The sequence below is a fragment of the Dermochelys coriacea genome, chromosome 6 (assembly GCF_009764565.3).
Source record: "Dermochelys coriacea isolate rDerCor1 chromosome 6, rDerCor1.pri.v4, whole genome shotgun sequence".
Classification (NCBI taxonomy): Eukaryota; Metazoa; Chordata; order Testudines; family Dermochelyidae; genus Dermochelys; species Dermochelys coriacea.
In genome coordinates this window covers 22,623,082-22,647,856 of record NC_050073.1, presented here as the reverse complement: position 1 = coordinate 22,647,856, position 24,775 = coordinate 22,623,082, and the positions used below count along the sequence as shown (strand labels likewise).

The following is a 24,775-nucleotide window of genomic DNA, read 5'->3' as shown; positions in this document are numbered from 1 at the left end:
CTTCTGCACCACATAAGCTGACTATTTTGAGCTGTAGCAGGGTGGTTGTTTTTTTTGTTTTAATTGGATTCTAACTGATTAATTGTTGCAACAAAGTACTAAATTAATTACTTATTCCCCCAGACAGATATGCTCAAGATTCATATAGAGTTGTCCCTTACTGATGATTCCTTTCTCTCCACATAATGGAAAAGTGTGATGTGGGTCTCCTTGATTTGCAATTTAGATGTTCTGTGCATCAATTAATGTACACCCAGGGACAGCTTTTCAGAAAAGGACAAGTGACAGTGTAATTCGTTACGATGCTAATTACCTGTAAAGTTGTAATGCATATTTTATATTGCAGGCAGCAAAACTAGCAAAAATGAAGATTCCACCACATGCAATGTTTAAATCAGAGCTTGACAAATACTCCAAGTTTGATGAAAATGTAAGAAGCATGGGTAAATTTTCTTAAGCCAATTGAAAAATAAGAACTTAATAACTGACTAAAATGCCTGATTTCCCCACTGAAGTCAATAGTGCATTACCAGTTAATTTGATGGGAACAGGTTCATGCTCTTAAGTGTTCACTGAACTGTACAACATTGATGTCCTGTGTAAGGGTGTATGTAAGAGCCGTAACTTTTAGGGGGTTTCCATAACATGGCCATCCTGCTACTGGGCAAGACTTCTATGACTTTCAGGATAGAAATCTTCTTAAAGATTAAATTGCAGAAACTTCCTGTTGGAAGGCAAAGGTTGCACACACACCCTGTCTCCCCTCTCCTCCCACTCCAAAACCTGGCAGATTCAGGGGATCTGTTGGAGACCCAGACCATTTGCATGGAGACTGTGGGACTCTGTCCACTGTGCCTCCCCTCTCTCTCCCTGACAGCACAGCTCCATTGGACCATACTAACAGGTTCTCTCTGTCCATTCCCTGGAGGGTGAAGGCTGGTGCTATCTGGGAAAGGTAACTGTATTACCTTTTCTGAGTAGCAGCTGCTGGACCAGCACTAAAACAACATACATTGCCCCCCAGTCTCCTTCCTAAATGTGAACCCTTGAGTGCCCTCTGTAGGCAAGCAGGAATGGTGCTATATAGGCAGCTGAGCCCCTGCCATGCAGAAGTGGTAATGAGCACATGGATGACCCTCTATGCGCAAATCATGGGGAGATAAGATCTGGGCTGAAAAGAGCAGTCTCAGTATGACATAGAATATTTTATTGCATTTGCTTTAAAATCTGGAGTTTAATAATAAGCTGATATGTCTTGAATAATGGCCTAAAGCTCCCGATTTACACAAGCCCTCTACTATGGTGCTACATTCATTTAGAACGTTTTATATTAATTATGCTGTTACTCTCTTCTATCAGTAATGCATGATTCTGGTAGAAAGAGGTGATAAAATTTAGCCACGAATTTATCAGATTGACCAAAGTCAAACAAAGTATCTGGATGAAAATTTCTAAGATAGTAGTGTTCTTAATATTCCAGGGATTTCCTACCCATGATACAGAAGGCAAAGAACTCAGCAAAGGACAAATGAAGAAACTGAAGAAACTTTATGAAGCACAGGAAAAACTTTACAAGGAGTATCTACAAATGGTTCAGAATGGAACTGCAAATTGAGAACAAAACCAGGACATTCTTCTTTTTTAAAATAAAGGCGAGAGCTGGGTTATTATAGGAACAGTAAAGAGCATATATTGATGCTCATATTGTGTTTACATGTTCTACTGTGGTCAAGCTAAAAATACTTGTTTACCTAGATTAATATATCATCTAGTTTAGACTGTTAATAAAATTTTATTATTAAAAATAAAAAGAGCCTGTAGGATGTTTCTGTCACAATCATTATATATGGAACACTTCTCTTGGGGAAGACAGTGTTCAGTTAAGAAACCTATGTGGATTTGCTGCTGCTTAACTCCTTCAGGCCCCTGGGTAATTTCTCATGCATGTCGCTCTTTAGCCAACTAATATCCAGTGTAACTTGTGCTTTGGAATAGTTAATCTCACAACAGGTAGAATTTACTGAGACATACAGCAAAGCTGATCAATTTGTCCCACAGTAAGAACCATAAATATTTCTCAAATTATTTCCATGACATTACATAGGCAGAAAGTACCATAAATAGTTCAAGTAGGATGCATCTGTTGCAGTTTTTCAAAACCCCAAATACAGACAGACAAATCTGTGGGATAAGCTAACAGTCACTTCCATAAGCTGGATTGTCACAGCCCTCACTTGGCCAAACAGGACAAGAAGGTTCCTCCCTGCTTGGCCCAGCTCAGCTTGTGACTTCAGTCATGGGAATCATCTGCTCTGAACTGTGGATGGGAAGAGAATGGACAGGGCTAGACAGTGGGAAGAGGCCTGCTCTTCTTCTCCCACCCCTCACTGTTCAGAGGAACATAGGTGCTCCACATAAAAGGGTGAAATAACTTAACCTCCTCTGAGCAAGATGGAAGCAAGGGAAAAATTGTGAATGTTAAAATTCACTGTCTGGTCTGCTCCTAGAAAAGGAGTACTCCTTTTCTTTTTGCAGATACAGACTAACACGGCTGCTACTCTGAAATCTGATCTGCTCCTGGGACAGTGCAGTTTTGCACTGTACTGAACTAAAGACATCTAACATTAGAATTTGCAGTGTTTAAACGAACAGATGCCTGAGTCTTTAAAGACCCAGCATATTGTTTACTTTCATGTTCCATCTTATGTGAATTCTGTAGCTCAAACAAGATGTTCAAAAGTGACTAGTGATTAGATGCCTCAATTTTTTGGGATGCTCAACCTGAGACATTTTAAAGGGTTCTGATTTTCAGAGATTGAGAACTTTGCATTCTGAGAATGCAAATTTCAAGTTGTGTATGCCTAAATCACTGGACACTTCTAAAAATCTGGTCCTTGGTGTCTGGGGATAATCTACATTACAGTAGAGGGGTATATATTAAAACACAACTTCAAATTCAGGTCACCTTAATAAAAAAGGTTTCAGAGTAGCAGTCGTGTTAGTCGGTATTTGCAAAAAGAAAAGGAGAACTTGTGGCACCTTAGAGACTAACAAATTTCTTTGAGCATAAGCTTTCGTGAGCTACAGCTCACTTCATCGGATGCATTCAGTGGAAAATACAATGGGGAGATTTATATATATAGAGAGAACATGAAACAAAGGGTGTTACCATACACACTGTAAAGAGAGTGATCACTTAAGGTGAGCTATTACCAGCAGGAGAGCGGGAGGAGGGGGGGGGCGGAAACCTTTTGTAGTGATAATCAGGGTGGGCCATTTCCAGCAGTTGACAAGAACATCTGAGGAACAGTGGAGGGGGGAATAAACATGGGGAAATTAGTTTTACTTTGTGTAATGACCCATCCACTCCCAGTCTCTATTCAAGCCTAAGTTAATTGTACCCAGTTTGCAAATTAATTCCAATTCAGCAGTCTGGTTGGAAGTCTGTTTTTGAATTTTTTTGTTTGAAGAATTGCCACTTTTAGACCTGTAATCGAGTGACCAAAGAGATTGAAGTGTTCTCCAACTGGTTTTTGAATGTTATAATTCTTGATGTCTGATTTGTGTCCATTTATTCTTTTACGTAGAGACTGTCCAGTTTGACCACTATACATGGCAGAGGGGCATTGCTGGCACATGATGGCATATATCACATTGGTAGATGCGCAGGTGAACGAGCCTCTGATAGTGTGGCTGATGTGATTAGGCCCTATGATGGTATCCCCTGAATAGATATGTGGACAGAGTTGGCAACGGGCTTTGTTGCGAGGATAGGTTCCTGGGTTAGTGGTTCTGTTGTGTGGTGTGTGGTTGCTGGTGAGTATTTGCTTCAGATTGGGGGCCTGTCTCCAAGCAAGGACTGGCCTGTCTCCCAAGATCTGTGAGAGTGATGGGTCGTCCTTCAGGATAGGTTGTAGATCCTTGATGTGTTGGAGAGGTTTTAGTTGGGGGCTGAAGGTGATGGCTAGTGGCGTTCTGTTATTTTCTTTGTTGGGCCTGTCCTGTAGTAGGTGACTTCTGGGTACTCTTCTGGCTCTGTCAATCTGTTTCTTCACTTCAGCAGGTGGGTATTGTAGTTATAAGAATGCTTGATAGAGATCTTGTAGGTGTTTGTCTCTGTCTGAGGGCTTGGAGCAAATGCAGTTGTATCGTAGAGCTTGTCTGTAGATAATGGATCGTGTGGTGTGGTTTCGATGAAAGATGGACGCATTTAGCTAGGAATAGTGGTCAGTAGGTTTCTGGTATAAGGTGGGTGTTTATGTGACCATCGCTTATTAAAACCGTAGTGTCCAGGAAGTGGATCTCTTGTGTGGACTGGTCCAGGCCGAGGTTGATGGTGGGGTGGAAATTGTTGAAATCATGGTGGAATTCCTGAAGGGCTTCTTTGCCATGGGTCCAGATGATGATGATGTCATCAATGTAGTGCAAGTAGAGTAGGGGCATTAGGGGACGAGAGCTGAGGAAGCATTGTTTTAAGTCAGCCATAAAAAGGTTGGCATACTGTGGGGCCATGCAGGTACCCATAGCAGTGCCACTGACTTGAAGGTATACATTGTCCCCAAATGTGAAATAGTTATGGGTGAGGACAAAGTCAAAGTTCAGCCACCACGTTTGCCGTGGGGATATTGTTCCTGATGGCTTGTAGTCCATCTTTGTGTGGAATGTTGGTGTAGAGGGCTTCTACATCCATAGTGGCCAGGATGGTGTTTTCAGAAAGATCACCGATGGATTGTAGTTTCCTCAGGAAGTCAGTGGTGTCTCGAAGATAGCTGGGAGTGCTGGGAGTGTAGGGCCTGAGGAGGGAGTCTACATAGCCAGACAATCCTGCTGTCAGAGTGCCAATGCCTGAGATGATGGGGCATCAGGATTTCCAGGTTTATGGATCTTGGGTAGCAGATAGAATACCCCAGGTTGGGGCTCCAGGGGTGTGTCTATGCCGATTTGTTCTTGTGCTTTTTCACGGAGTTTCTTGAGCAAGTGCTGTAGTTTCTTTCGGTAACCCTCAGTGGGATCAGAGGGTAATGGCTTGTAGAAAATGGTGCTGGAGAGCCTCTTGTTCATATTCTGACCTATTCATGATGACGACAGCACCTCCTTTGTCAGTCTTTTTGATTATGATGTCAGAGTTGTTTCTGAGGCTGTGGATTGCATCGTGTTCTGCACGGCTGAGATTATGGGGCAAGTGATGCTGCTTTTCCACAATCTCAGCCCGTGCACGTCGGCGGAAACACTCTATGTAGAAGTCCAGTCTGTTGTTTCGACCTTCAGGAGGAGTCCACCCAGAATCCTTCCTTTTATAGTCTTGGTAGGAAGGTATCTGTGGGTTAGTATGTTGTTCAGAGGTGTGTTGGAAATATTCCTTGAGTCGGAGACATCAAAAATAGGATTCTAGGTCACCGCAGAACTGTATGTTAGTGGGGGTGGAGGGGCAGAAGGAGAGGCCCTGAGATATGACAGATTCTGCTGCTGGGCTAAGAGTATAGTTGGATAGATTAACAATATTGCTGGGTGGGTTAAGGGAACCACTGTTGTGGCCCCTTGTGGCATGTAGTAGTTTAGATAGTTTAGTGTCCTTTTTCTTTTGTAGAGAAGCAAAGTGTGTGTTGTAAATGGCTTGTCTAGTTTTTGTAAAGTCCAGCCACGAGGAAGTTTGTGTGGAAGGTTGGTTCTTTATGAGAGTATCCAGTTTTGAGAGCTCATTCTTAATCTTTCCCTGTTTGCTGTAGAGGATGTTGATCAGGTGGTTCCGCAGTTTCTTTGAGAGCGTGTGGCACAAGCTGTCAGCATAGTCTGTGTGGTATGTAGATTGTAATGGATTTTTTACCTTCAGTCCTTTTGGTATGATATCCATCTGTTTGCATTTGGAAAGGAAGATGATGTCTGTCTGTATGTGTACGAGTTTTTTCATGAAGTTGATAGATTTCCACTCCATAAGGCTAAATTCAGTGCCTTGCATAATGACAGGTTTCAGAGTAGCAGCCGTATTAGTCTGCATTCGCAAAAAGAAAAGGAGTACTTGTGGCACCTTAGAGACTAACAAATTTATTTGAGCATTAGCTTTCATGAGCTACAGCTCACTTCATCGGATGCATTCAGTGGAAAATACAATGGGGAGATTTATATACATAGAGAACATGAAACAATGGGTGTTACCATATACCCTGTAAGGATTCAAGCATTCTTACAACTACAATACCCACCTGCTGAAGTGAAGAAACAGATTGACAGAGCCAGAAGAGTACCCAGAAGTCACCTACTACAGGACAGGCCCAACAAAGAAAACAGCAGAACGCCACTAGCCATCACCTTCAGCCCCCAACTAAAACTTTGGTCACTCGATTACAGACCGAAAAATGGCAATTCTTTAACAAAAAAAAAACTTCAAAACAGACTCCAACGAGACACTGCTGAATTGGAAATTAATTTGTAAACTGGATACAATTAACTTAGGCTTGAATAGAGACTGGGAGTGGATGGGTCATTACACAAAGTAAAACTGATTTCCCCATGTTTATTCCCCCCTCCACCCCCCACTGTTCCTCAGACATTCTTGTCAACTATTGGAAATGGCCCACCTTGTTTATCACTACAAAAGGTTCTCCCCTCACCCCCCCCCACCCCCCGCTGGTAATAGCTCACCTTAAGTGATCACTCTCCTTACAGTGTGTATGGTAACACTCATTGTTTCATGTTCTCTGTGTATATAAATCTCCCCACTGTATTTTCCACTGAATGCATCCAATGAAGTGAGCTGTAGCTCACGAAAGCTTATGCTCAAATAAATTTGTTAGTTTCTAAGGTGCCACAAGTACTCCTTTTCTTAATAAAAAAGAAACTGCAGAATGGATGTCCTAAATAGAAAATTTAAATAGTGGTTTTCCTATGGGACATTATCTAACTTACCAGAATGCCTAATGTCTAAACATTTAACAGCAAGCAAAAAAAAAAAGCATTTAATATTGTTTGTCTAAAGCACTGTCGCCTCAATTAACATTAAGGCCTTCCTTACTGCCATTTGGTGGGCAACGAGAAACAGAAACATAAAATGCTTTCATAAATAATATTAAAGGGGTAATGTTAGAGTACAGACGTTTCTAACAGCGTACACTGTTATAAAGACAATAGGTTTCTCAGCAAGATATGTTTAGCAATGCATGAAAAGGTGTCTCTCATCATGCTTATTTACACATGATAGAATTAAATTTAAGGTAACCCAATACTCTCGTTGACATTTGTTTCCTGTGCATAAACTAGGCAACACCTGTCTAGATTCACGTTTCTTTGCTGGGAACCCCTAAAACCAGTTTTCTTGCTGGGCTTCTGCCATTGCTGCTGGAAACCTGTAAAACCCAGCACCCTTCACAAGCGATGACCCCATGATGATGGCCTACGACCATTGCCTTGTATGGTAGAGATTAATTTTCTGGCAGCATGAATGATATGATGTTTGTAAATAGCAGCCAGTCGCATAGAGCTTCTCAGCAAAATTTGACACAATGGACCATGCATAAGATATTGTGGCAGTGACTAAGGGACGTTACTGAAATGTCTGGCACTGCCTTTCAATAGTACAAGGCATTCCTAGAAGATGGAATCCATCAATAATAGTGGATATGTGCCTCAAGATACTGGAAATTCAGCATCCCTCAAGCTATCCTGTAATCGATGTAACTTAACATAGGAGGTTTACAAAGATGTCTGAGCAGGAAGGAGCTCTCCTGAGATACATAGACACAAATGTTCATGGTGAACCTTCTGGCCCCAGTGAGGATATGAGTGGTGAGGAGATGCCTGATCTTCCAGTTAGTCAGAGTGCAGGTGACCTGGCAGTTACTGCAGCATCCATATCTCCATCTCAAATGGATGTAATCATGCACATTCCTGACGAAAACTGTAGATCAGAGAAGAGTGTGGTGGAAGTGCAAGAAACGGCTGCTGCTGCGTTTAGTTCCTTAAGTCTAGATGATCCAGGACTGTGGACCCACTTGAGCAGTAGTCTGAGGGACTTCCTTGTACTGCATGGGCCACAGCAAGTGAAAAACTTCATGTTCCCCAAAGACAACGAAAATAGAAGTTTCCATCCAACACATTACTGGCGTGAAATCCCCAATGGTGACAAAGTGGAGAGGCCATGGCTTATGTACTCAAAAACCCATAATGCTGCATACTGTTTTTGTTGCAAACTCTTCCAGTCTAATGTTCCAGCCACACTGGGTTCTACAGGAACAAAGGACTAGGAAAATCTGGCTAGAAATCTGTCATGCCATGAGAAGGCAGCAAATCACCAGAGAGCATTCCATAGGTGGAAAGAGCTTAAAATGAGACTAAGATTAAAGGCCACCATAGATGATCAACATCAAGAAATGATTGCATCAGAGTCTCTTTACTAGCAAAATGTTCTGAAAAGGCTCATTGCCATTGTGAGAGTGCATGCTACCCAAAACCTAGCACTGCATGGCACTTCAGATAAGCTCTATGTGCCAAACAAAGGAAACTTCTTTAAAATTGTGGAGCTGATGGCTGAGTTTGATGCTGTACTCCAAGAGCATCTAAGAGTCACCACTCAAGAAATGTACACACACCACTACCTTGGAAAAACAATTCAAAATGAGATCATACAGTTACTGGCAACAAAAGTCAAACAGAAGATGGTGGCAGATCTGAAATCAGCAAGATATTACCTTGTTGTTCTGGATTGCGCAACTGACATCAGCCATACAGAATGGTGCGTATCATTTAATGATGCATTTTGTAACAACAACAGAACCTAGTGAAAATGTCCCTGCAATGGTAACTGTCAGAGAGCATTTTCTAGAATTTATTGACACTGATGATGCTACAGGAGGTGGTATGACAAATGTGCTTCTTAAAAAGCTGGAAGATACGGGAATTGCGATAGCCGACGTGAGAGGTCAGGGCTACGATAATGGTGCCAACATGAGAGGAAAGAACAGAGGAGTGCAGACCTGGATCCGAGAGTTAAACCCTTGAGCTTTTTTTGTTTCATACAGTTCTCAATCATTGAACTTGGTGGTCAGTGATGCAGCATCAGCTTCTAGTGAGGCTGCTGAATTTTTTAATGTAATTCAAAGCATCTATGTATTTTTCTCTGCACCAACTCATTGATGGCAAATTTTGAAGCAACATCTGGGAACGTCCTGTCTGACACAGAAACCACTGAATGCCATACGATGGGAAAGTCGAGTGGAGGCGATAAAGCCCACCAAACACCAAATTGGGAAGATAGATGATGCCATAGTTGCCCTTATGGAGGATAATGCTATGACAGGAACTGTTCGTGGGAGAACAGTGGCAGAGGGAAATGGAATCACCAGAAACATACATAACTTCAAATTTCTGTGTGGCTTAGTGTTGTGGCATGACACACTGTTTGAAATAAATGTTGTAAGCAAGAGACTCCAAGGTGTTGACCTTGATATATCTGGAGTAATGGAACAACTGGCCAAAGCAAAGTCATACCTACAGTCTTACCAGTTAGATGAGGGATTTCAAAATGTTCTGAAGAGTGCACAGAAGTTGGCAGAGGAACTTCACACTGAAGCTATTTTCCCACCCATTCAAGAATACAAGAGTCACCGAAGAGGACATTTTGATTACAAGGCATGGGATAATCCCATAAGAGACCCCAAACAATAATTCAAAGTTGAATTCTTTAACCAGGTGCTAGATTGTGCAATACAGTCAGTTGAACATTTCACGCAGCTCAAGAAATACAGCAGTATATTTGGGATGTTGTATGATATTCCAAAACGCCTCACTATACCTGAGGAAGACCTACCCAGCAATGCAGGGCACTAGAGACAGGGTTGACACATAATGACATGCCTGATATTGATGTGAGTGACTTAGGTGAGGAACTGAAAGCCCTTTCAATATACATTTCAGCAGGATCAACTCCAAAGGCTGTTCTGGAATATATATGCACAAATAAGATGACCACCCTCTTTCCAAAGGCTTCTAACACTTCCTGTAACACTTGCCAATGGAGAAAGCAGCTTCTCCAAGCTGAAGTTTATAAAAACACATCTATGCTCCACAATGACACAGGAGAGGCTGGTCGGCCTTACAACCATCTCAACAGAGCATAAGCTGGCCCAGACCTTCACGAAGCAGTTCAAATCTTTGCAACCACGAAGGCACAGAAAGCACAATTCTGATTATTCAAACAGATAAAGATGCCAGTGTTAACTTTTGAATGCCTGAACAGCAAATGTAACTTTTCTTGTCTGCATAGCAAAGTGTTGCTTAAAATTTTTGAAAAAGGCATTTTAAGTTGTTAGTTCTCCTTTATTGAGGTAGGTAGCAGAGCAGTACCATGAGAGGAGTAGAACAGGAAGAAGGCAGAATTGAGACTTTTCAAAGTTTTGGCCAAAGCGAGGGGACATGGGGGGCATCATTTGAGCTTCCCACCTCAGGTGCCAAAATGTTGTGGGCTAGCCCTGATTGCTAGATCCTGAACAATACTGCTATCCAAAAAAACCTGAGTTCCCAATGTCTGGGGCTGTACTAGTATAGTTGATTGGCAGGAACACTCGTTGCTTTCCCATTTTTCCAGAGCATACAGACATTGTCCCCAGAATCCAAACGTAATGGTTTCCTGGAGCCTGGCTTTATTGATAACTGAAGTAAAAAAAGACTCAGCTCGAGGTTTCCCTCTCTGCTTGGCTTTTGCTAGTGTTCCCCTGCAGGACCACTGTCCCTTCATCATCAAAGAAATGCTCCTACCCCTCATATATCTAAACCAGACACATCTGTTCCAGCTCCAAGGTGACTCTGCAAGGTATCTCCACCTGTCTATGCAGGATTACTTGAAGGAAGGAGCCTGTTTCCCTATGCAGAGTCCTAGAGTTTGCCAGCATATTACAAAAGGTTAGGCAGCTGTCGGTAAAATAATTCATATATCATAGGGTCTCAACCTGAGGGAGAGGACTGAACAACCACCCAAGGAGCCAAAGTACTAGAAATGTACTAGTTTACTTAACATTTGTAGAAGAGAGAATAAGTATTACAAGATTGTGTCTTCCTCAATACTTTGGTTGTTACACAGTCTGTCCACAGGCTATTTAAAGTAGGGGTAGTAGCATTTACACCAGTAACTGCTTTATTGTTAAATACACCCTTGCACATTCATCAAATTCATTCTTTCCACAAGGAATGCAATATTAGAACAAAATCTGAATAACAGCAATAGACATGTTTTTGAAATAAAAATAAACAGCCTGGTTCTGCACTCACTAAAGCCTATGTGGTAAAACTCCTATTGACTTCCATGGGAACAAGCTCTGGCACAAAATACTTTATTTGAAAAATACTTTTAGCAGAGTATTGGGGATACTTCTACAGGGCTTTTATCAATAACAGCCATAAAGATCTAGAATAATCCACACAGCCCTGAGTCATAAAGCAACTGAACAGAACTTTTAAATGGGAATGCCTTCTGGGACCTCTCCGGATCCTCCTTTCTCTCCAGTACTGTATTACTTGAGATTTGCAGGGAGTCAGAGAAACATGTGGCTTCATTCTGTTTTTACTTATGCCAGTGAGAACTAAGAGTAAATCAACTGCCATGAATAAATTACCCTGGAGTAAAGCCAGTGAAATTGAGAAGAGAATTAGGCCCATACACTTGTTAGTGACTGGAAAGGGTCAGTTTGGGTGAACAGGAAGAGGATGTAAGCAAATGCTATATCTATATACTCATACACACACACACATACGCACACTACTGACTGACTGTGTCTATGTTAAATTGAATTCTCTTTACCAAGCTTACAGGATTCATGCAGTAGTTCAGCTCTTTGAATTTTATTTCCTCATTAGCCTCATTTCTCTAACTACAGTATTAATACTTAATGTAACTGTCATTTCATCAATTATTGCTGTATCTTTAAATCCCTGGAGTAACTGAATTCATCCAAGATACCTATCTAATCAGTAATTATATTATGTGGTAACTGACTCTAGAGATTAATTACTAAAACCTCAGGCTTAATCAGGAGGATTGAGTGATTGAATCTGTTCTTTTTGTACCCAGTGAGTAGCCCACAGATGTTTAAAGTTTAAATATTTTTGCCACACAATGAAAAAACACCCCCCTGAGCACTGCAAGTTTCAGTGCTGTAAAGTGGCAGTGTAGATAGTGTACCTGCGCTGGTAGCTGTGCACCCCTCAGGAGGGTGGGTTTTTTATAGCTCCCTCCCAGCTCTGGTGCCTTGACTACACAGCCACGTTAAAGTGCTGCCACAGCAGCACTTTAATGTTGCTAGTGAAGACATACCCTTACTTTTACTTTTAGCACTTTAATCTTGCAAAGCACTGTACAAACACGAGTCAATTAATTTTCACAACAGGAAAGAATCATACCTGTTTTTACAGACTGAGAAACAGACACAAAGCTTGAAGCCTAAATTTTCAAGTGACTATTGATTTTGGGTGCCCAACCTGAAACACCTTAAAGAAGATTCCTTTTCAGAGATTGGGAGCTCAGCACTTTCTGAAAATCGGACAAATGTAGGATGTTTTAAGTTGCTTTAGATGCCTTTAATTTTGAATGTTCAATTTTTATACTCTTAGGGCCTGATCTTCAGAGGTGCTGATCACTGACAGCACCTAATGAAATCAATGGAAGGTACAGGTATACAGCACCTCTAAAAAGTGGGTGCAAATTTTTCAATACTTGACACTCAGGGCTTAGCGACACTTGCTAGTTAGAGCACATTAAAGCAGCCCCAGGTGCCCTAACTCACGACCCATCCACACTGGCAAGGCACACAGCAGCTGGAGTGCTCCTGGTAATCCACCTCCACGAGAAGCGAAGCGTAACACTTGTTGTGCCTTGGCTGAAATACCCCAGTGTCGGTGTGAATGAGGTGTTGCATTACTGCGCTTTGATCAGCCTCCGGAAACGTCCCATAATCCCCTTAATCATCCTTATCATTGTTTTGGACTTGCTGTAGGGATGGGGATATGCCCTTTCAAAGCTGTTTCTGACAGCTGGCATGCTTACCCAGGACAAAGCAAGCCATTAGTGTGGAATGTTGCTTGCTTTGAGTGCGGGGGGGGGGAGGGGGTCTGAACTTACAAGACAGCATGCTGACACACTCTCAGCACCCCAAAAACCCACATACACACAACACACTCCACCTCACCCCCCTGCATTTGAAAAGCACGTTGTTGCCACTTGACTGCTGGGATAGCTACCACAATGCACTGCTCTTTGTGGCATTGCAAGAGCTGCTGATGTAGCCACACCAGTATGCTTCCAGCTGAGAGTGTAAACGCTTGGCAGCGTTTTCCCTGCTGCCGTCTCTGAAGGCTGGTTTAACTCCCAGCGCTCTACATCTGCAAGTGTAGCCATGCCCTCAGTGTGTCATATTCAGGCCTTCTGGACTGATTTTGAACATGGCTCCCCCTCATTTTAACTAAAGCTGTGGATCATCAGCACTTCTGACAGGTGCACCCTTAGCGAGCTCACCATGCTCATACAGGAAGCCTGTCACAGAGCTTGCCTTAACCATTATCCTTCCCATCTATCTTTATGATCATACACACTCAGGTGGTGCAGCAAAAGGCAGGTGTCTATTTATATAAGGTTATCTTAACATTTGGCTTAACAGAAATGGATCACTAAAATGCATTAAAATTACACTGAAAACAAGTAAGGTCCAAATTTTAAATACCTGATCCTGCAGGCTCTTAAGTCATATAATTATAATCCTACAGAAATCTATGCTCTCACGGGGGCATTGCATATGTGCCACTCACTACAAGGTAGGGCCACTAGCAGGAGTAAGGATTTACAGCATCAACCTCAGAAGCTGTGGTAACTAAATCCTACTGATTCACTATACTATTGTATTTTTCCTAGTTAAAAACAAATGAGGAGTCCTTGTGGCACCTTAGAGACTAACAAATTTATTTGGGCAAAGCTTTCGTGGGCTAAAACCCCCTTCATCAAATGTATGAAGTGGGAGATACAGGAGCAGGTATAAATACCTAAAAGGATGTGGGTTGCTTTACCAAGCGTTAGATCAGTCTAACAAGACAAATCAATTAACAGCAGGATGCCAAGGGAGGAGAAATAACTTTTGAAGTGGTCAGAGAGTGGCCCCTTACAGACAGTTGACAAGAAGGTGTGAGTAACAGTAGGGAGAAATTAGCGTCGGGGAAAGGCTCCAGATTCCTGCAGGTCTATACAACAGGAGCGCTGTGTGCAGGCCCCATGCTGCACATAGTTAACTCTGGGAAGTGGAAGGGGGAGCTTCCCCCACCTAGCACAAACAAGCCAGGGGGGCCAGGCAAGCGCTTGCTTCAGCGGAGAGTCAGACATCGCGGCCCCTCAGTCTGACAGACTCCAGACACTGAAGACGCAGAGTCGGGCCACAAACATTGAGGGCGCTAAAAATAACGCATGGGGAGGGGGGAGGGGCTATTTCACCTGGGCTTGCCCGGGCCCTCAGGGATGCAATCACTGGGGCCAGAAACGCTCCCGGGGGGAGTCACAGCTCCTCGCATGACTGCAGGGGTGGTCTGGGCTTTAAAGACGAACACCCACAACAGAGCCGCAACGGGCAACCACCGCCGCGCCCCACCGTTTCCTCGCGTCTCTCCCTTTCAATACCCAGGCGCGACCGGGCCCCCGGCTGCGGCCGCCCGCTCTCAACTCCCCCTCAGCCAACGATCCCGCCCCTTACGCGCGGAGCCGCGAGCGCGCGCCCCTCCCTGCCCCTTTCTCCCGCCCACACCGAGCTGCCCTCGCGCCTTGATTGGCTAAGCGCTCGGGCGCCGGATAGTCAACATGGCCCGCGTGCAGAGCCGCGGCTGTGGCTCTTTGTGGGCCAATCGAGGTGGGTTTTGTTGTGCGGGTTGCCTGAGCGGCGCCCAATGGGAAGCGGCCTCCTTGACGGCGACGCAGCACGAGAGAGAGTCTGCCTGAGAGGAGCTTGAGCGCTGCTGGTGGGGCCGTTAGGAGGCGCGAGGCCCGGGTAGGTGAGGGCTGGCGGGGCCGGGCTGAGCTCCTTGCCCTTGCCCAGCCGTAACTGGGTAGGAGGCTGAGAGGGAACGAAGCCCACCCGTCCCCCCCAGTTTGCGGTTGGGGTGGGTGGAAGCGGCCTCCCTAGCCTGGGGTGGGGCTCCGGGAGTGGCGTGGGAGGCCCGGGGCTCCCCGCTGGAGTGGCGCGGGCCTAACTCGGAGCGGGCATCGTTGCGCGGAGCTTCTTTCGCTGTGCCGGGAAAGTTCGGCTTCGCGGGGCGGATGTGCGGGGCGCCTCAGTGATTGGTAGGCCTGGGGTGAGGCTCCCCGGCCCCGCGTGCTTCCGCTCCCTTGCGGGGAGGCCGGGTCCTCCCCCACCGCTCTGTTCACCTCCCTGCCTCTTCTCCGGGTGCCCTGGGCAGGGGGGTTCACTATTTCTTCGCCCCTTTTCCCATGTGCACGCTGCTGCCTCTCCCCAGGCATGCGGAGCGACTGCGGAAGAGTCTGATTACCCTCCTCAGTTGCTAGCCGCATTTAATAGCCTCAAGCGGGCGGGCTGGGTGTTGCTCTTTGAGACGTTCACAGCAGAAGGGCAGAGGAACAAGTACAGAGACACAAAGGGAAGGAGAAAATGGCTAAATTATACAAATCACCTTGACTTATTGCCTGTTGTGAGGCAAGAGTAGGCCTTTAAAAGGAGTTTAAATAGGGGCAAAGAAGCGGTCATGTGAACCAGCTTAAGGAATTTCTGTCCAGTCCCTATTTTTATTCCTCTTAAGTTTCCCCAGCAGGAGTATAAAGTTGATACTTGGTTGCTGCCTACAGAGTTCTGTGTCAGATGTTTTATACGTAAGTTGTAACTTTCCTCTGTGGTTTGATTTAGCCATGAGTTGGGCCCTACTAAATTCACAGTCCATTTTGGTCAATTTCACGGTTTTATTATTTTAAAAAGTCTATTTTTTTATTTCAGTTATTTAAATCTGAAATTTCCTGGTATTGTAATTGTAGGGGTCCTTACCCAAAAAGTTGTGGGGGGAGGCTGTGACAAGATTATTTTAGCAGGGGTTGTGGTACTGCTACCCTTACTTCTGCACTGCTGTAGGTGGTGGTACTGCCTTCAGAGCTGGGCTGCTGGAGAGCAGCGGCAGCTGGCTGGGAGCCCAACTCTGAAGGCAGAGCTGCCACCAGCAGCAGCGCAGAAGTAAGGATGGCATGGTATGGTATTGCCACCCTTACTTCTGTGCTGCTGTCTGCAGAGCTGGGCCCTCACTCAGCAGATGCCGCTCTCCAGCTGCTCAGCTCTGAAGGCAGTGGCACAGAAGTAAGGGTGGCATGGGTATGGCATTACCGTCCTTACTTCTGCATTGCTGCTGGCGGGGCACTGCTAGCCCACAGCCACCACTCGCCAGCTGCTCAGCTCTGAAGGCAGCACAGAAGTAAGGGTGGCTATAATACGATCTCCTTTAAAATAACCCTGTGACCCCCCTGCAACTCCTTTCTGGGTCAGGACCCTCCCTCAGTTTGAGACACTCTGGTCTCCCCCATGAGATTGGTATAGTATAGGCTAAAAGCACACAACACCAGATTTCATGGTCTATGGTGTGTGTTTTGTTTTTGGGGGAGGTGGTGCCAGCCCTTGGGGGGGGCCCCAAAGCATGGGACCTGGAGCAGTTGCCCCAATTTGCTGTCCCCTAGGGATGGCTCTGATGCCTAAGGGCCAACCGAGACTGGGGGCTTATTGAGCTAGGTGCTGTAGAAACAATAGATGGTACCTACTTACAAAAAAGCTTACAGTCTAATTCAACATGACATGCATGCACATGTGGGTATAACACAAGTAGAGTGATGGCATTAGACATGGTGGTTATGCCGTTTTTCCTTTTTGACGGTGTGTGTTTGCTTAGGAAGGGATAATCTAAATGGAAATAAGAGGGTAGGGAGGAGAGGGGGCAGGGGAGAAAAGGGGTAAGAAATTAGATAGGTGTGAAGTGAGTTTTAGGTGAAGAAACTGTGAGAATGGGGAGGGTTAGAATAAATAGCCAATCAACGCAGGGGTGGAGCAAGTCCAATCAGAACTACAGAAAGTTCTGAGGAGCAGCTGTGTTAGTCTGTATCCATAACAAGAAAAGGAGTACTTGTGGCACCTTAGAGACTAACAAATTTATTAGAGCATGTGCAACGGTATGCTTTGGCTTTTTGGCTGCTTCTTCCCCTACTGGCTGGAGTCTCTGGGCTGACTCTTATACAACCCCCATGATGAGGTGGGAGACGGGAGGCATTACCTGGCTCCTAGTGCACCCAGAGTGGGAGGGTTCTCCCCTGCACAATTCTGGATCCAGGGGCTAACTCAGTGGAGTGGTGGTCTGGACCTGACTGGGCCTCATTTTACCGCTCTTCCTAGTGCAGAAGGCTCAGCTTCTTCCTCTGTGCATTGGTTTACATGCAACTGTATGGACTAGAAATCTTTTTTTAAACAAAATGAGTTTTCTTTTTCAAAATGCATTCCCTCTTGTGGGATGGTGCCTTCTGACAAAGCTGTGCCCGTTAGGGGTGAACAAACCCTCCCTTCTGTGGCTGACCTTTTGGTTTTGGGCCCTACATGGGATGAGACCCTCCCCTACCCCCCAATCATTTCCATTCCTATGCTGCTTCAACTAACCTGTGTTATGTCTGGTTTGCATCAGGCAGACTTTAATTGCAGCATGTTTCCTAGGACTAGTGAGGTGGGTTTTTTTCTTTTGTTCTTCTTTGTTTTAATATTCTGTCACTAATGACCATAACTTGTCCTGCAAAGCTTATTGGTGGTGATGCCCAAGAAATAACTGTCTTGATTTTAAGCTCCAATATTTGAGTGGCAACTGTTACAAAACTGTAAACTGAGTTTGCTTATTATGGCAGTAAACATGGAGACTCCATGATATCACTTAATTTCTCATTGAAATGCACTCTGGTTGATTGTCTGACTTGCATTTGAAAACACCTGATTCTATCATACTTAACTCTTCCAGAATGTTCTTTTAATATTTGTCCCTTCAACACTAAAGACAATTGCAGGCAATTCTGTGATCTTTGTAGGAAGAGCTTTTTTTAAGTCGTACTATTTTTTTGATTCCTGTGCTTTCTCAAGTTTTCTCTAACTGGAAGAGCTCTGTTCGAAAGTCCCCCTTCAATAAGTTTTGAAACACTGGGGAAGTTCCAGAAGACTAGAATAAAGCTAATGTTGTGCCAGTTTTTAAATAGGATAAACAGGGTGACCTGGGTAATTATAGGCAGGGCAGCGAGTCTGTCACATAGGTCACAGATTTCTGTGACCTTCATGACTTCTGCAGCAGCCGGTACTGACTTAGAAGCACAGCAGTTTGGGTGTGTGGGATGGGGCAGAGGGTTGGGGCAGTGTGGTTCCCAGCCAATGGGAGCTGCACAGCTGGTGCTTGTGGCGGGAGCAGTGCATGGAGCCCCATGGCCCATCTGCCGCCTAGGAGCTGCAGCACCGGGAGCCGGGTAGGAAGCCCCTGCCAACCACCTCCAGCACCAGTGGGGTCCTGGGCCAGCGCCCCCCCCCCCGACCGTCCTCTGTCCCTGAGCACCCGCAGCCCCCCGTGCAGGTTTTAGTAGGGGTATATAGTAAAAGTCATGGACAGGTCACGGACCATGAATTTTTGTTTACTGCCCGTGACTTGTCCATGACTTTTACTAAAAATACCCATGACTAAAACATAGCCTTAATTATAGGCCAGTCAGCCTGACATTGATCCCTGGGAAGATAATGGAGCAGTCGATATAAAACTCGGTTAATGAAGAATTAGATGAGGGTAATGCAATTCAATCTGGATTTATGGAAAATAGATTTGATCACTCGATAACTTTTTCTGATGAGATTACAAGTTTGGTTGATAAAGATAATAGTGTTGATCTAACATACTTAGACTCAGGACTTCGATTTAAAAACTAGAATGATATAAAATTAACATGCACATGTTAAATGAATTTGGAGATGGCTAACAGGTCTCAAACTATAATTATAAATGGGAAATATCATCAAATGGGTACGTTTCTATTGGGTCTTGCAGGAATCTGTACTTGGCCCTACACTATTTAACTCTTTTATTAATGACCTGGAAGAAAACATAAAATCACTGATGAAGTGTGCAGATAACACACACGCTGGGGGAGCGATAAATAATGAAGAGGAAAGGTCACTGATACGGAGCCATCTGGATTGTTTCAGAAGCTGTGCTCAAGCAAACAATGTCGGTTTAATATGGCTAAATGTCATATAGCCTATATTCTTTGTTCCTAGACATATACATTGACAGGATGGAGTGCTCTATCCTGGGAAGCAGTGACTCTGAAAAAGATTTGGGGGTTTTGGTAGATAATTAGCTTAACATGACCTCCTGCAATGCTTGGAGGCATAGACATTGGAATCTCGAATAGGAATAAAGAGGTTATTTTATGTCTGTTTGGCACTGGTATGACTGCTGCTGGAATACTGTGTCCAGCTCTGGTGCTTGAAATTCAAGAAGGAGGTTGATAAACTGGAGAGAGTTCAGAGAAGAGCCATGAGAATGCTTAAAGGATTAGAAAGCACACCTTATAGTGACTGAGCTCTTGAGTCTGTCTATTTAGCTTAACAAAGACAAGGTTAAGGGGTGATTTGATTGTAGTCTGTGAGTATCTAAACAGAAAATAAGTATTTAATGATGGACTCTTCAGTCTAGCATAGCGGTTCTCAAACTGTGGCTTGGGATCCCATAGTGGGTCACAACCCCGTTTTAATGGGATTGGCAGGGCTGGCGTTAGACTTGCTATGGCCTGGGACTGAAGCCTGAGGGCTTCAGCCATGGGCAGAGGGTTCAGGTTACAGGCCCCCCCCTCCCCCCCACCTGAGGCTGAAGCCCTTGGGCTTTGGCTTGGGACACCTCCCTCCCCCGCCCTGGGTGGTGCGGCTCAGGCAAGCTCAGGCTTTGGTCCCTCTTCCTGGGGTCATGTACTAATTTTTGTTTTCAGAAGAGGGTTGCTGCAGTGCAATTAAGTTTGAGAACCCCTGGGAGCAGAGAAAGGTGTGGTGCAATGCAATGGCTGGAATTTGTAACTAGACCAAGTCGGACTGGAAACAAGGCATACATTTTTAGCAGTGAGAATAACTAATCATTGGAACAATTTACCAAGGGAAGTGGTGGGTTCTCCATCACAAATAATTATTAAATCATTATTGAAAGTTTTTTCTAAAAAATATGCTGCAGAAATTTTTTTGGGCTGGTAACAATGTTTCCTTCTGGCCTTGGACTCTGTGAATGCCCTAAATTTCTAAATTCTGACACCTTGAATTTCTAGGAGATATGGAAGTGCTTGATACTAGAATATTGCAGCAGGGCTTGTAGTCTTGATGTTAATTTATACCTACCATGTAGGAGATTAGCCTTCCTCAGAGCTTGCTTGACACCTGGCAACAGTCAAATTGGGCCTTAGGCCCCAATCCCCAAAGGTACTTAGGCACCTATATCCCAGCCTTTGGCTCCTAAGTAACAATTGTAGACGCTACTGTGATGAAGTGAGCTGTAGCTCACGAAAGCTTATGCTCAAATAAATTTTAGTCTCTAAGGTGCCACAAGTACTCCTTTTCTTTTTGCGAATACAGACTAACACGGCTGCTACTCTGAAACCTGGTATATTGACTGTTCCTTAGCAGATCCTGCAGTTGCTATTGCAAGCATCTTCAGGTTTTAATCAGATTTTGGTAATTTTATATAAGAACAGTATTTTGTCTCCTAAACATTTTATATTTTAATTTGTAGGTGGATACAAGCATACAGATGGCAGATAACAGGTAAGTCAGAATGCTCTCAATATCTGTTCTAAACAGAAATGGTTTGCTATTTACCTATCTTCAGAGCTCACTAGTATCTTAGTATGTGATTCTTTCATGAAACTTGGCAAGTCAAAAATAGAGAAGGTTAGCCAGAACATTAATGCTTTCTCCCACAAAAAAGGAAAATGAATTGGTGCATGGGAAGCAAAGAATGTTGCACAAATGGTCATGTGTAAAATCACTCTGTTCTTAGTATTGTCTACTTCTGAGGGAATTCTGCGCACAATATTTTAAAATTCTGCAAAAATCTGCCAATTTTATTTGTCAATAAATGTGGAGGCTCCAGCATGGCATTGGGGAGCACAGGCCACTGGCTGCATAGAGGTGGGAGATCACTGTGAAGCCTCCACCCCCCCATCCTCCCTTGGGACACGGACTCAGCATTAAGGCTGAACCCAACCCTGACACAGCGCAAGGACAGGGCCAGCCCTATAGAAAAAACCCAGGGTCCTGGCCCTCCATGCCAGGTGTGGGCAGGCAGGCTCAGCAAGGCAGGATCCTAGTGTGGGTTGAGAGGGTTCTGTGTGGCGCAATCTGGGTGCGGGTGACTCGGTGGAGGTTCTGGGTGCACAGGGGCTTGTTGGAGGGTTCTGGGTGCAACAATAATGGGACTCTGTGGGGGGGGGGGTCCAAGTGAAGGTAGTTTGAGCTCAACGGGTTGGTCTGGGTTTGGGGGGGAATAGAGCTTGGCAGGGGGGTCTGGGAGTGTAGGGCTCAATGGGGGGTCCAGATGCTGGGAGAAGTGGGCTCAGTGGGATGGGGATCCAGGTACAGCTAATTGGGGCTCAGTGGGTGAGAATATGGGTGTGGGGGGGCTTGGGGTGGTGCAGGGGAAGTGGGGCTCATCGTAGGGCTCTGACTCTGGGGGGGTGGGGTGAGGCTCAGCAGGAGGGTCTGGGTATGAAGAGGTCTGGCTGCACGGAGGTTGGGCAGATGGGAGAGCAGCTCCCTGTACAGGGATCCCACTCATTGCAGCTGAGGAACATTGGGTGCAGGAAGCAGGGGAGTTTGCAGAGCTTCCTACAGCCAGGGGAGAAATCTGCGGGAGGGTCTGACCCAACCCCAGATGCTGTGCAGGGGAAGAGGAAGTCCCCTCCTCCCCAGCCCAGCCGGGAATAGCAGCTGAGCCCAGCACAGGGAAGGAGCCACCTGCCAGGTCTTCCTCAGTCCCGCCCCCTGCCCCACAGTGATTTACCTCTCTGCCGGCTGCTCTGGGCACCCGAAACATACTGCTGGGGAGGGCTGCATGACCGCTCTTGTGGCTTCCGTTCATTTTCCCCATCAGAAAGTCATTTTTCTGCAGGGAAGCAAAGAAATCCGCAGGGAACATCAATTCTGCACATGTGCCATGGCGCCGAATTCCCCCAGGAGTAATTGTCTAGACTCTAAATGAAGTGTATTACAATTATCTTAAACTTTAGATGGACATTTAGAAACAAGGAAGTGATTTTGTCAACATAGTAGTTTAAGTGGTACAAGTACTTTTTCAGTTTGCTGGTAAGATAAGTGTGGTTTTTGTTCTTTTTTTTTAAAGAGCAAGGACAAACTGAAATTGCAACTTTTTTTCTAATTTGTTAAAAGTAACTGCTTTTACTGTGATTCAGAAAAAAAATCCCTCTTGATCCAAGGCTTTACAGGTGTAGGGAAATAATCTGAGCTTTGAGGCCCTGTGCTATATTTAATTCTTCTGATTGTATGCTTTTGTAGAGTCCCAATATTGCTCTTGCCTCAGTTGGGAGTGAGCGCCCTGTGTAATTACTCCATTTTGTACTAATAAGATGTTGCTTATATTTTAAGTTCCTGAGGGGAAAGAACATATCATAATCTTGATCTTGTAGATAACATTATTCCTACACATGAATGACTTTGCTTCCACTAAAATGTAATGTTCTGAAACTAAATTTGTGAACTAGAGTTTTTAGTAAAAATACACTGGTGTCTGAAACAAAATTTACATATTGATAGCAAAGGTTCAGCTTTAACTAACTTGCCCTAACAGCTCTCTTTTTACCATCTTTAGGGCAAATCTGATTCTCAGATTTCTCTGTCTGTGGTAATCAGAGTGTTGTCTTTGATTATTTAATTAGAAATATATTCAGTACATATGAGTAGGGAAATAATATAAAACACTGCATCTGGCGTGTATTTTTTACTTTCTAACTTTCATAGCTGCTAGTGTATCAAGGCCCTACTTAACTTACGATATTGGGCTTCCAAAGCAGTTTTGACAGTGGGAGGAGCACCAGGCGGCCAACAGTGGAAAAGTAATGGACCACAAATAATATGAACCGTTATTACTTTAACGAAATTTCCCATGGGTTGCCTGCAACTCAGCCACAATTTTTTGATAATCATCCTGCAATTCGAGTAGGGCCTTACGTATTGTGCATTACAAGCATATGAACACACTGCCCTGAAGAATTTACAGTCTAGTTAATAAACAAGAGCTTATGAAAATGGTAAATACATTTCCTTGCATTTGAATTTAGAGATGATTTGTTCAGTGGATTCCCAGACTCTGGTCTGTGAACCACCAGTGGCTTGGAGAGCACTTGCTGACTAGCTACATGGTGCTGGGCCCTTTTTGTCTACAGCTGCTAAATTGAGTAAAAGATGGCTAAAAATACTTCCCTTTCCCTGTGTCACTTTTCTATGTAAGTAATTGCTGTAGCTGCAACAGGGTTGTGAATGAGTGCGGAAGTAGTCTACATGAGCACAAATGGCAGTGGAGATGGTTCACAAGATTATCTTCTAATAAGATATGGTTCACGCTGTTAAAGTTAAGGAACCACTGACAAAGGCCAGTCTGCACTGTGGGCATTAAGAGAGATACCTGCTTACGTTTGACCTCTCTGCGCCTTCAAGTCTAAATTATGTTGCTGGGGAAGCTTTTATAGCCGGCATATCTCCCAGAACTTGGTTTTAAAGGGTTCATGTTATTTTTTTCTTTGTAAACGTAAACCTTGATTGTCCCTGAATTTCAGTTTATCCAAATTTTAATAAACAAATCCCCAAATATGCTTATCTGAAATTCTTCTTCTCGCAGGATTTTTGGGGTGTTCTGTTTTTGATTCTCCTGTACAGAGCGGCTTTGAATGATCAGTTTTTCCTCTATTTCTCCTTCCCTCACCATTTAAAGAGATTGGATCGCTCCCCACTCTTAGATGAAAATCAAATAAGCCTTGCGCTCTCAAGTGCCTTGTGTCGCAACATCCTCCTGGCCCAGGGAGGATGCATGCAGCTCCAGGGTCACTCAATTCGTGTGAGAACCTTCCACACAAGGAGTTAGGTGCTGACTCTACAGCTCCTTCAGCTTCTTTCTTTTCGTGAGAGAAAACAATTAGCTTGATATCCAAACTCTGATATCTAGGTCTCAGCCATCTGAACACAAGGGTACTGATGACAACAGATGTCTTTTTAGTGGGATCTACGTATTTTAAACTTTTGCTGTGCATCATACTTTAAAAATAGCATTCCTTTATATGTAATATAAAACACTGTCAGTGATTTCAGAATTAGATGTAGTAACAAATATTGAGCTGGTGTTACCTTTTGGTGTGTAAATCTAACTTTGGCTTCTTTAGTAAAGCAGAAGATGCTGCCTCAGATTCTGTGGAAGCTGCTAAACATGCAAGTGATAAAAAAGGTAAGTGTGAATAGTAAGTAACTGTATGTATAAGGTTACACTAGTAGTGGTAAGCCTCCTGTTTCTCTTGTACACTGAAATCGTTTTCTATACAACAAAGCGTTTACATCCGAAATTGTGTATGCATGTGTCTAGTTAAGGCTGAGAGGCCATTTCTAAGTTTTGACCAAATCAGTTGATCTAATTTTGTTTAAATGTGAAAACCCTTATCTTTGATGAGAACCTTTTGCAACTAAATAAAATGACAAAATAGAAACTTCAGACT

General features: G+C 44.2%; 2 protein-coding genes across 5 annotated transcripts in view; both read left to right on the top strand.

Moving 5' to 3' along the window:
- CARS1 (cysteinyl-tRNA synthetase 1) overlaps nucleotides 1-1,811 on the top strand; it is a 50,810-nt gene extending 48,999 nt beyond the window's left edge. For both annotated transcript variants that reach the window (XM_038406488.1, XM_038406490.2), the window contains 2 exons: nucleotides 347-430; nucleotides 1,481-1,811. In XM_038406488.1, coding sequence (XP_038262416.1) covers nucleotides 347-430; nucleotides 1,481-1,615 — 219 coding nt within the window. In that variant the 3' untranslated portion in view covers nucleotides 1,616-1,811. The remainder of the gene's footprint in view (nucleotides 1-346; nucleotides 431-1,480) is intronic.
- A 13,009-nt stretch (nucleotides 1,812-14,820) lies between these two features.
- The window catches only part of NAP1L4 (nucleosome assembly protein 1 like 4), a 58,033-nt gene continuing 48,078 nt past the window's right edge, over nucleotides 14,821-24,775 (top strand). Inside the window, exons 1-3 of one of the 3 annotated variants that reach the window (XM_043515707.1) lie at nucleotides 14,821-15,009; nucleotides 20,791-20,822; nucleotides 24,449-24,510. In XM_043515707.1, the coding sequence (XP_043371642.1) occupies nucleotides 20,809-20,822; nucleotides 24,449-24,510 (76 nt within the window). In that variant the 5' untranslated portion in view covers nucleotides 14,821-15,009; nucleotides 20,791-20,808. The remainder of the gene's footprint in view (nucleotides 15,010-20,790; nucleotides 20,823-24,448; nucleotides 24,511-24,775) is intronic. The other 2 variants (XM_038408092.2, XM_043515708.1) reach the window with 2 other exon arrangements.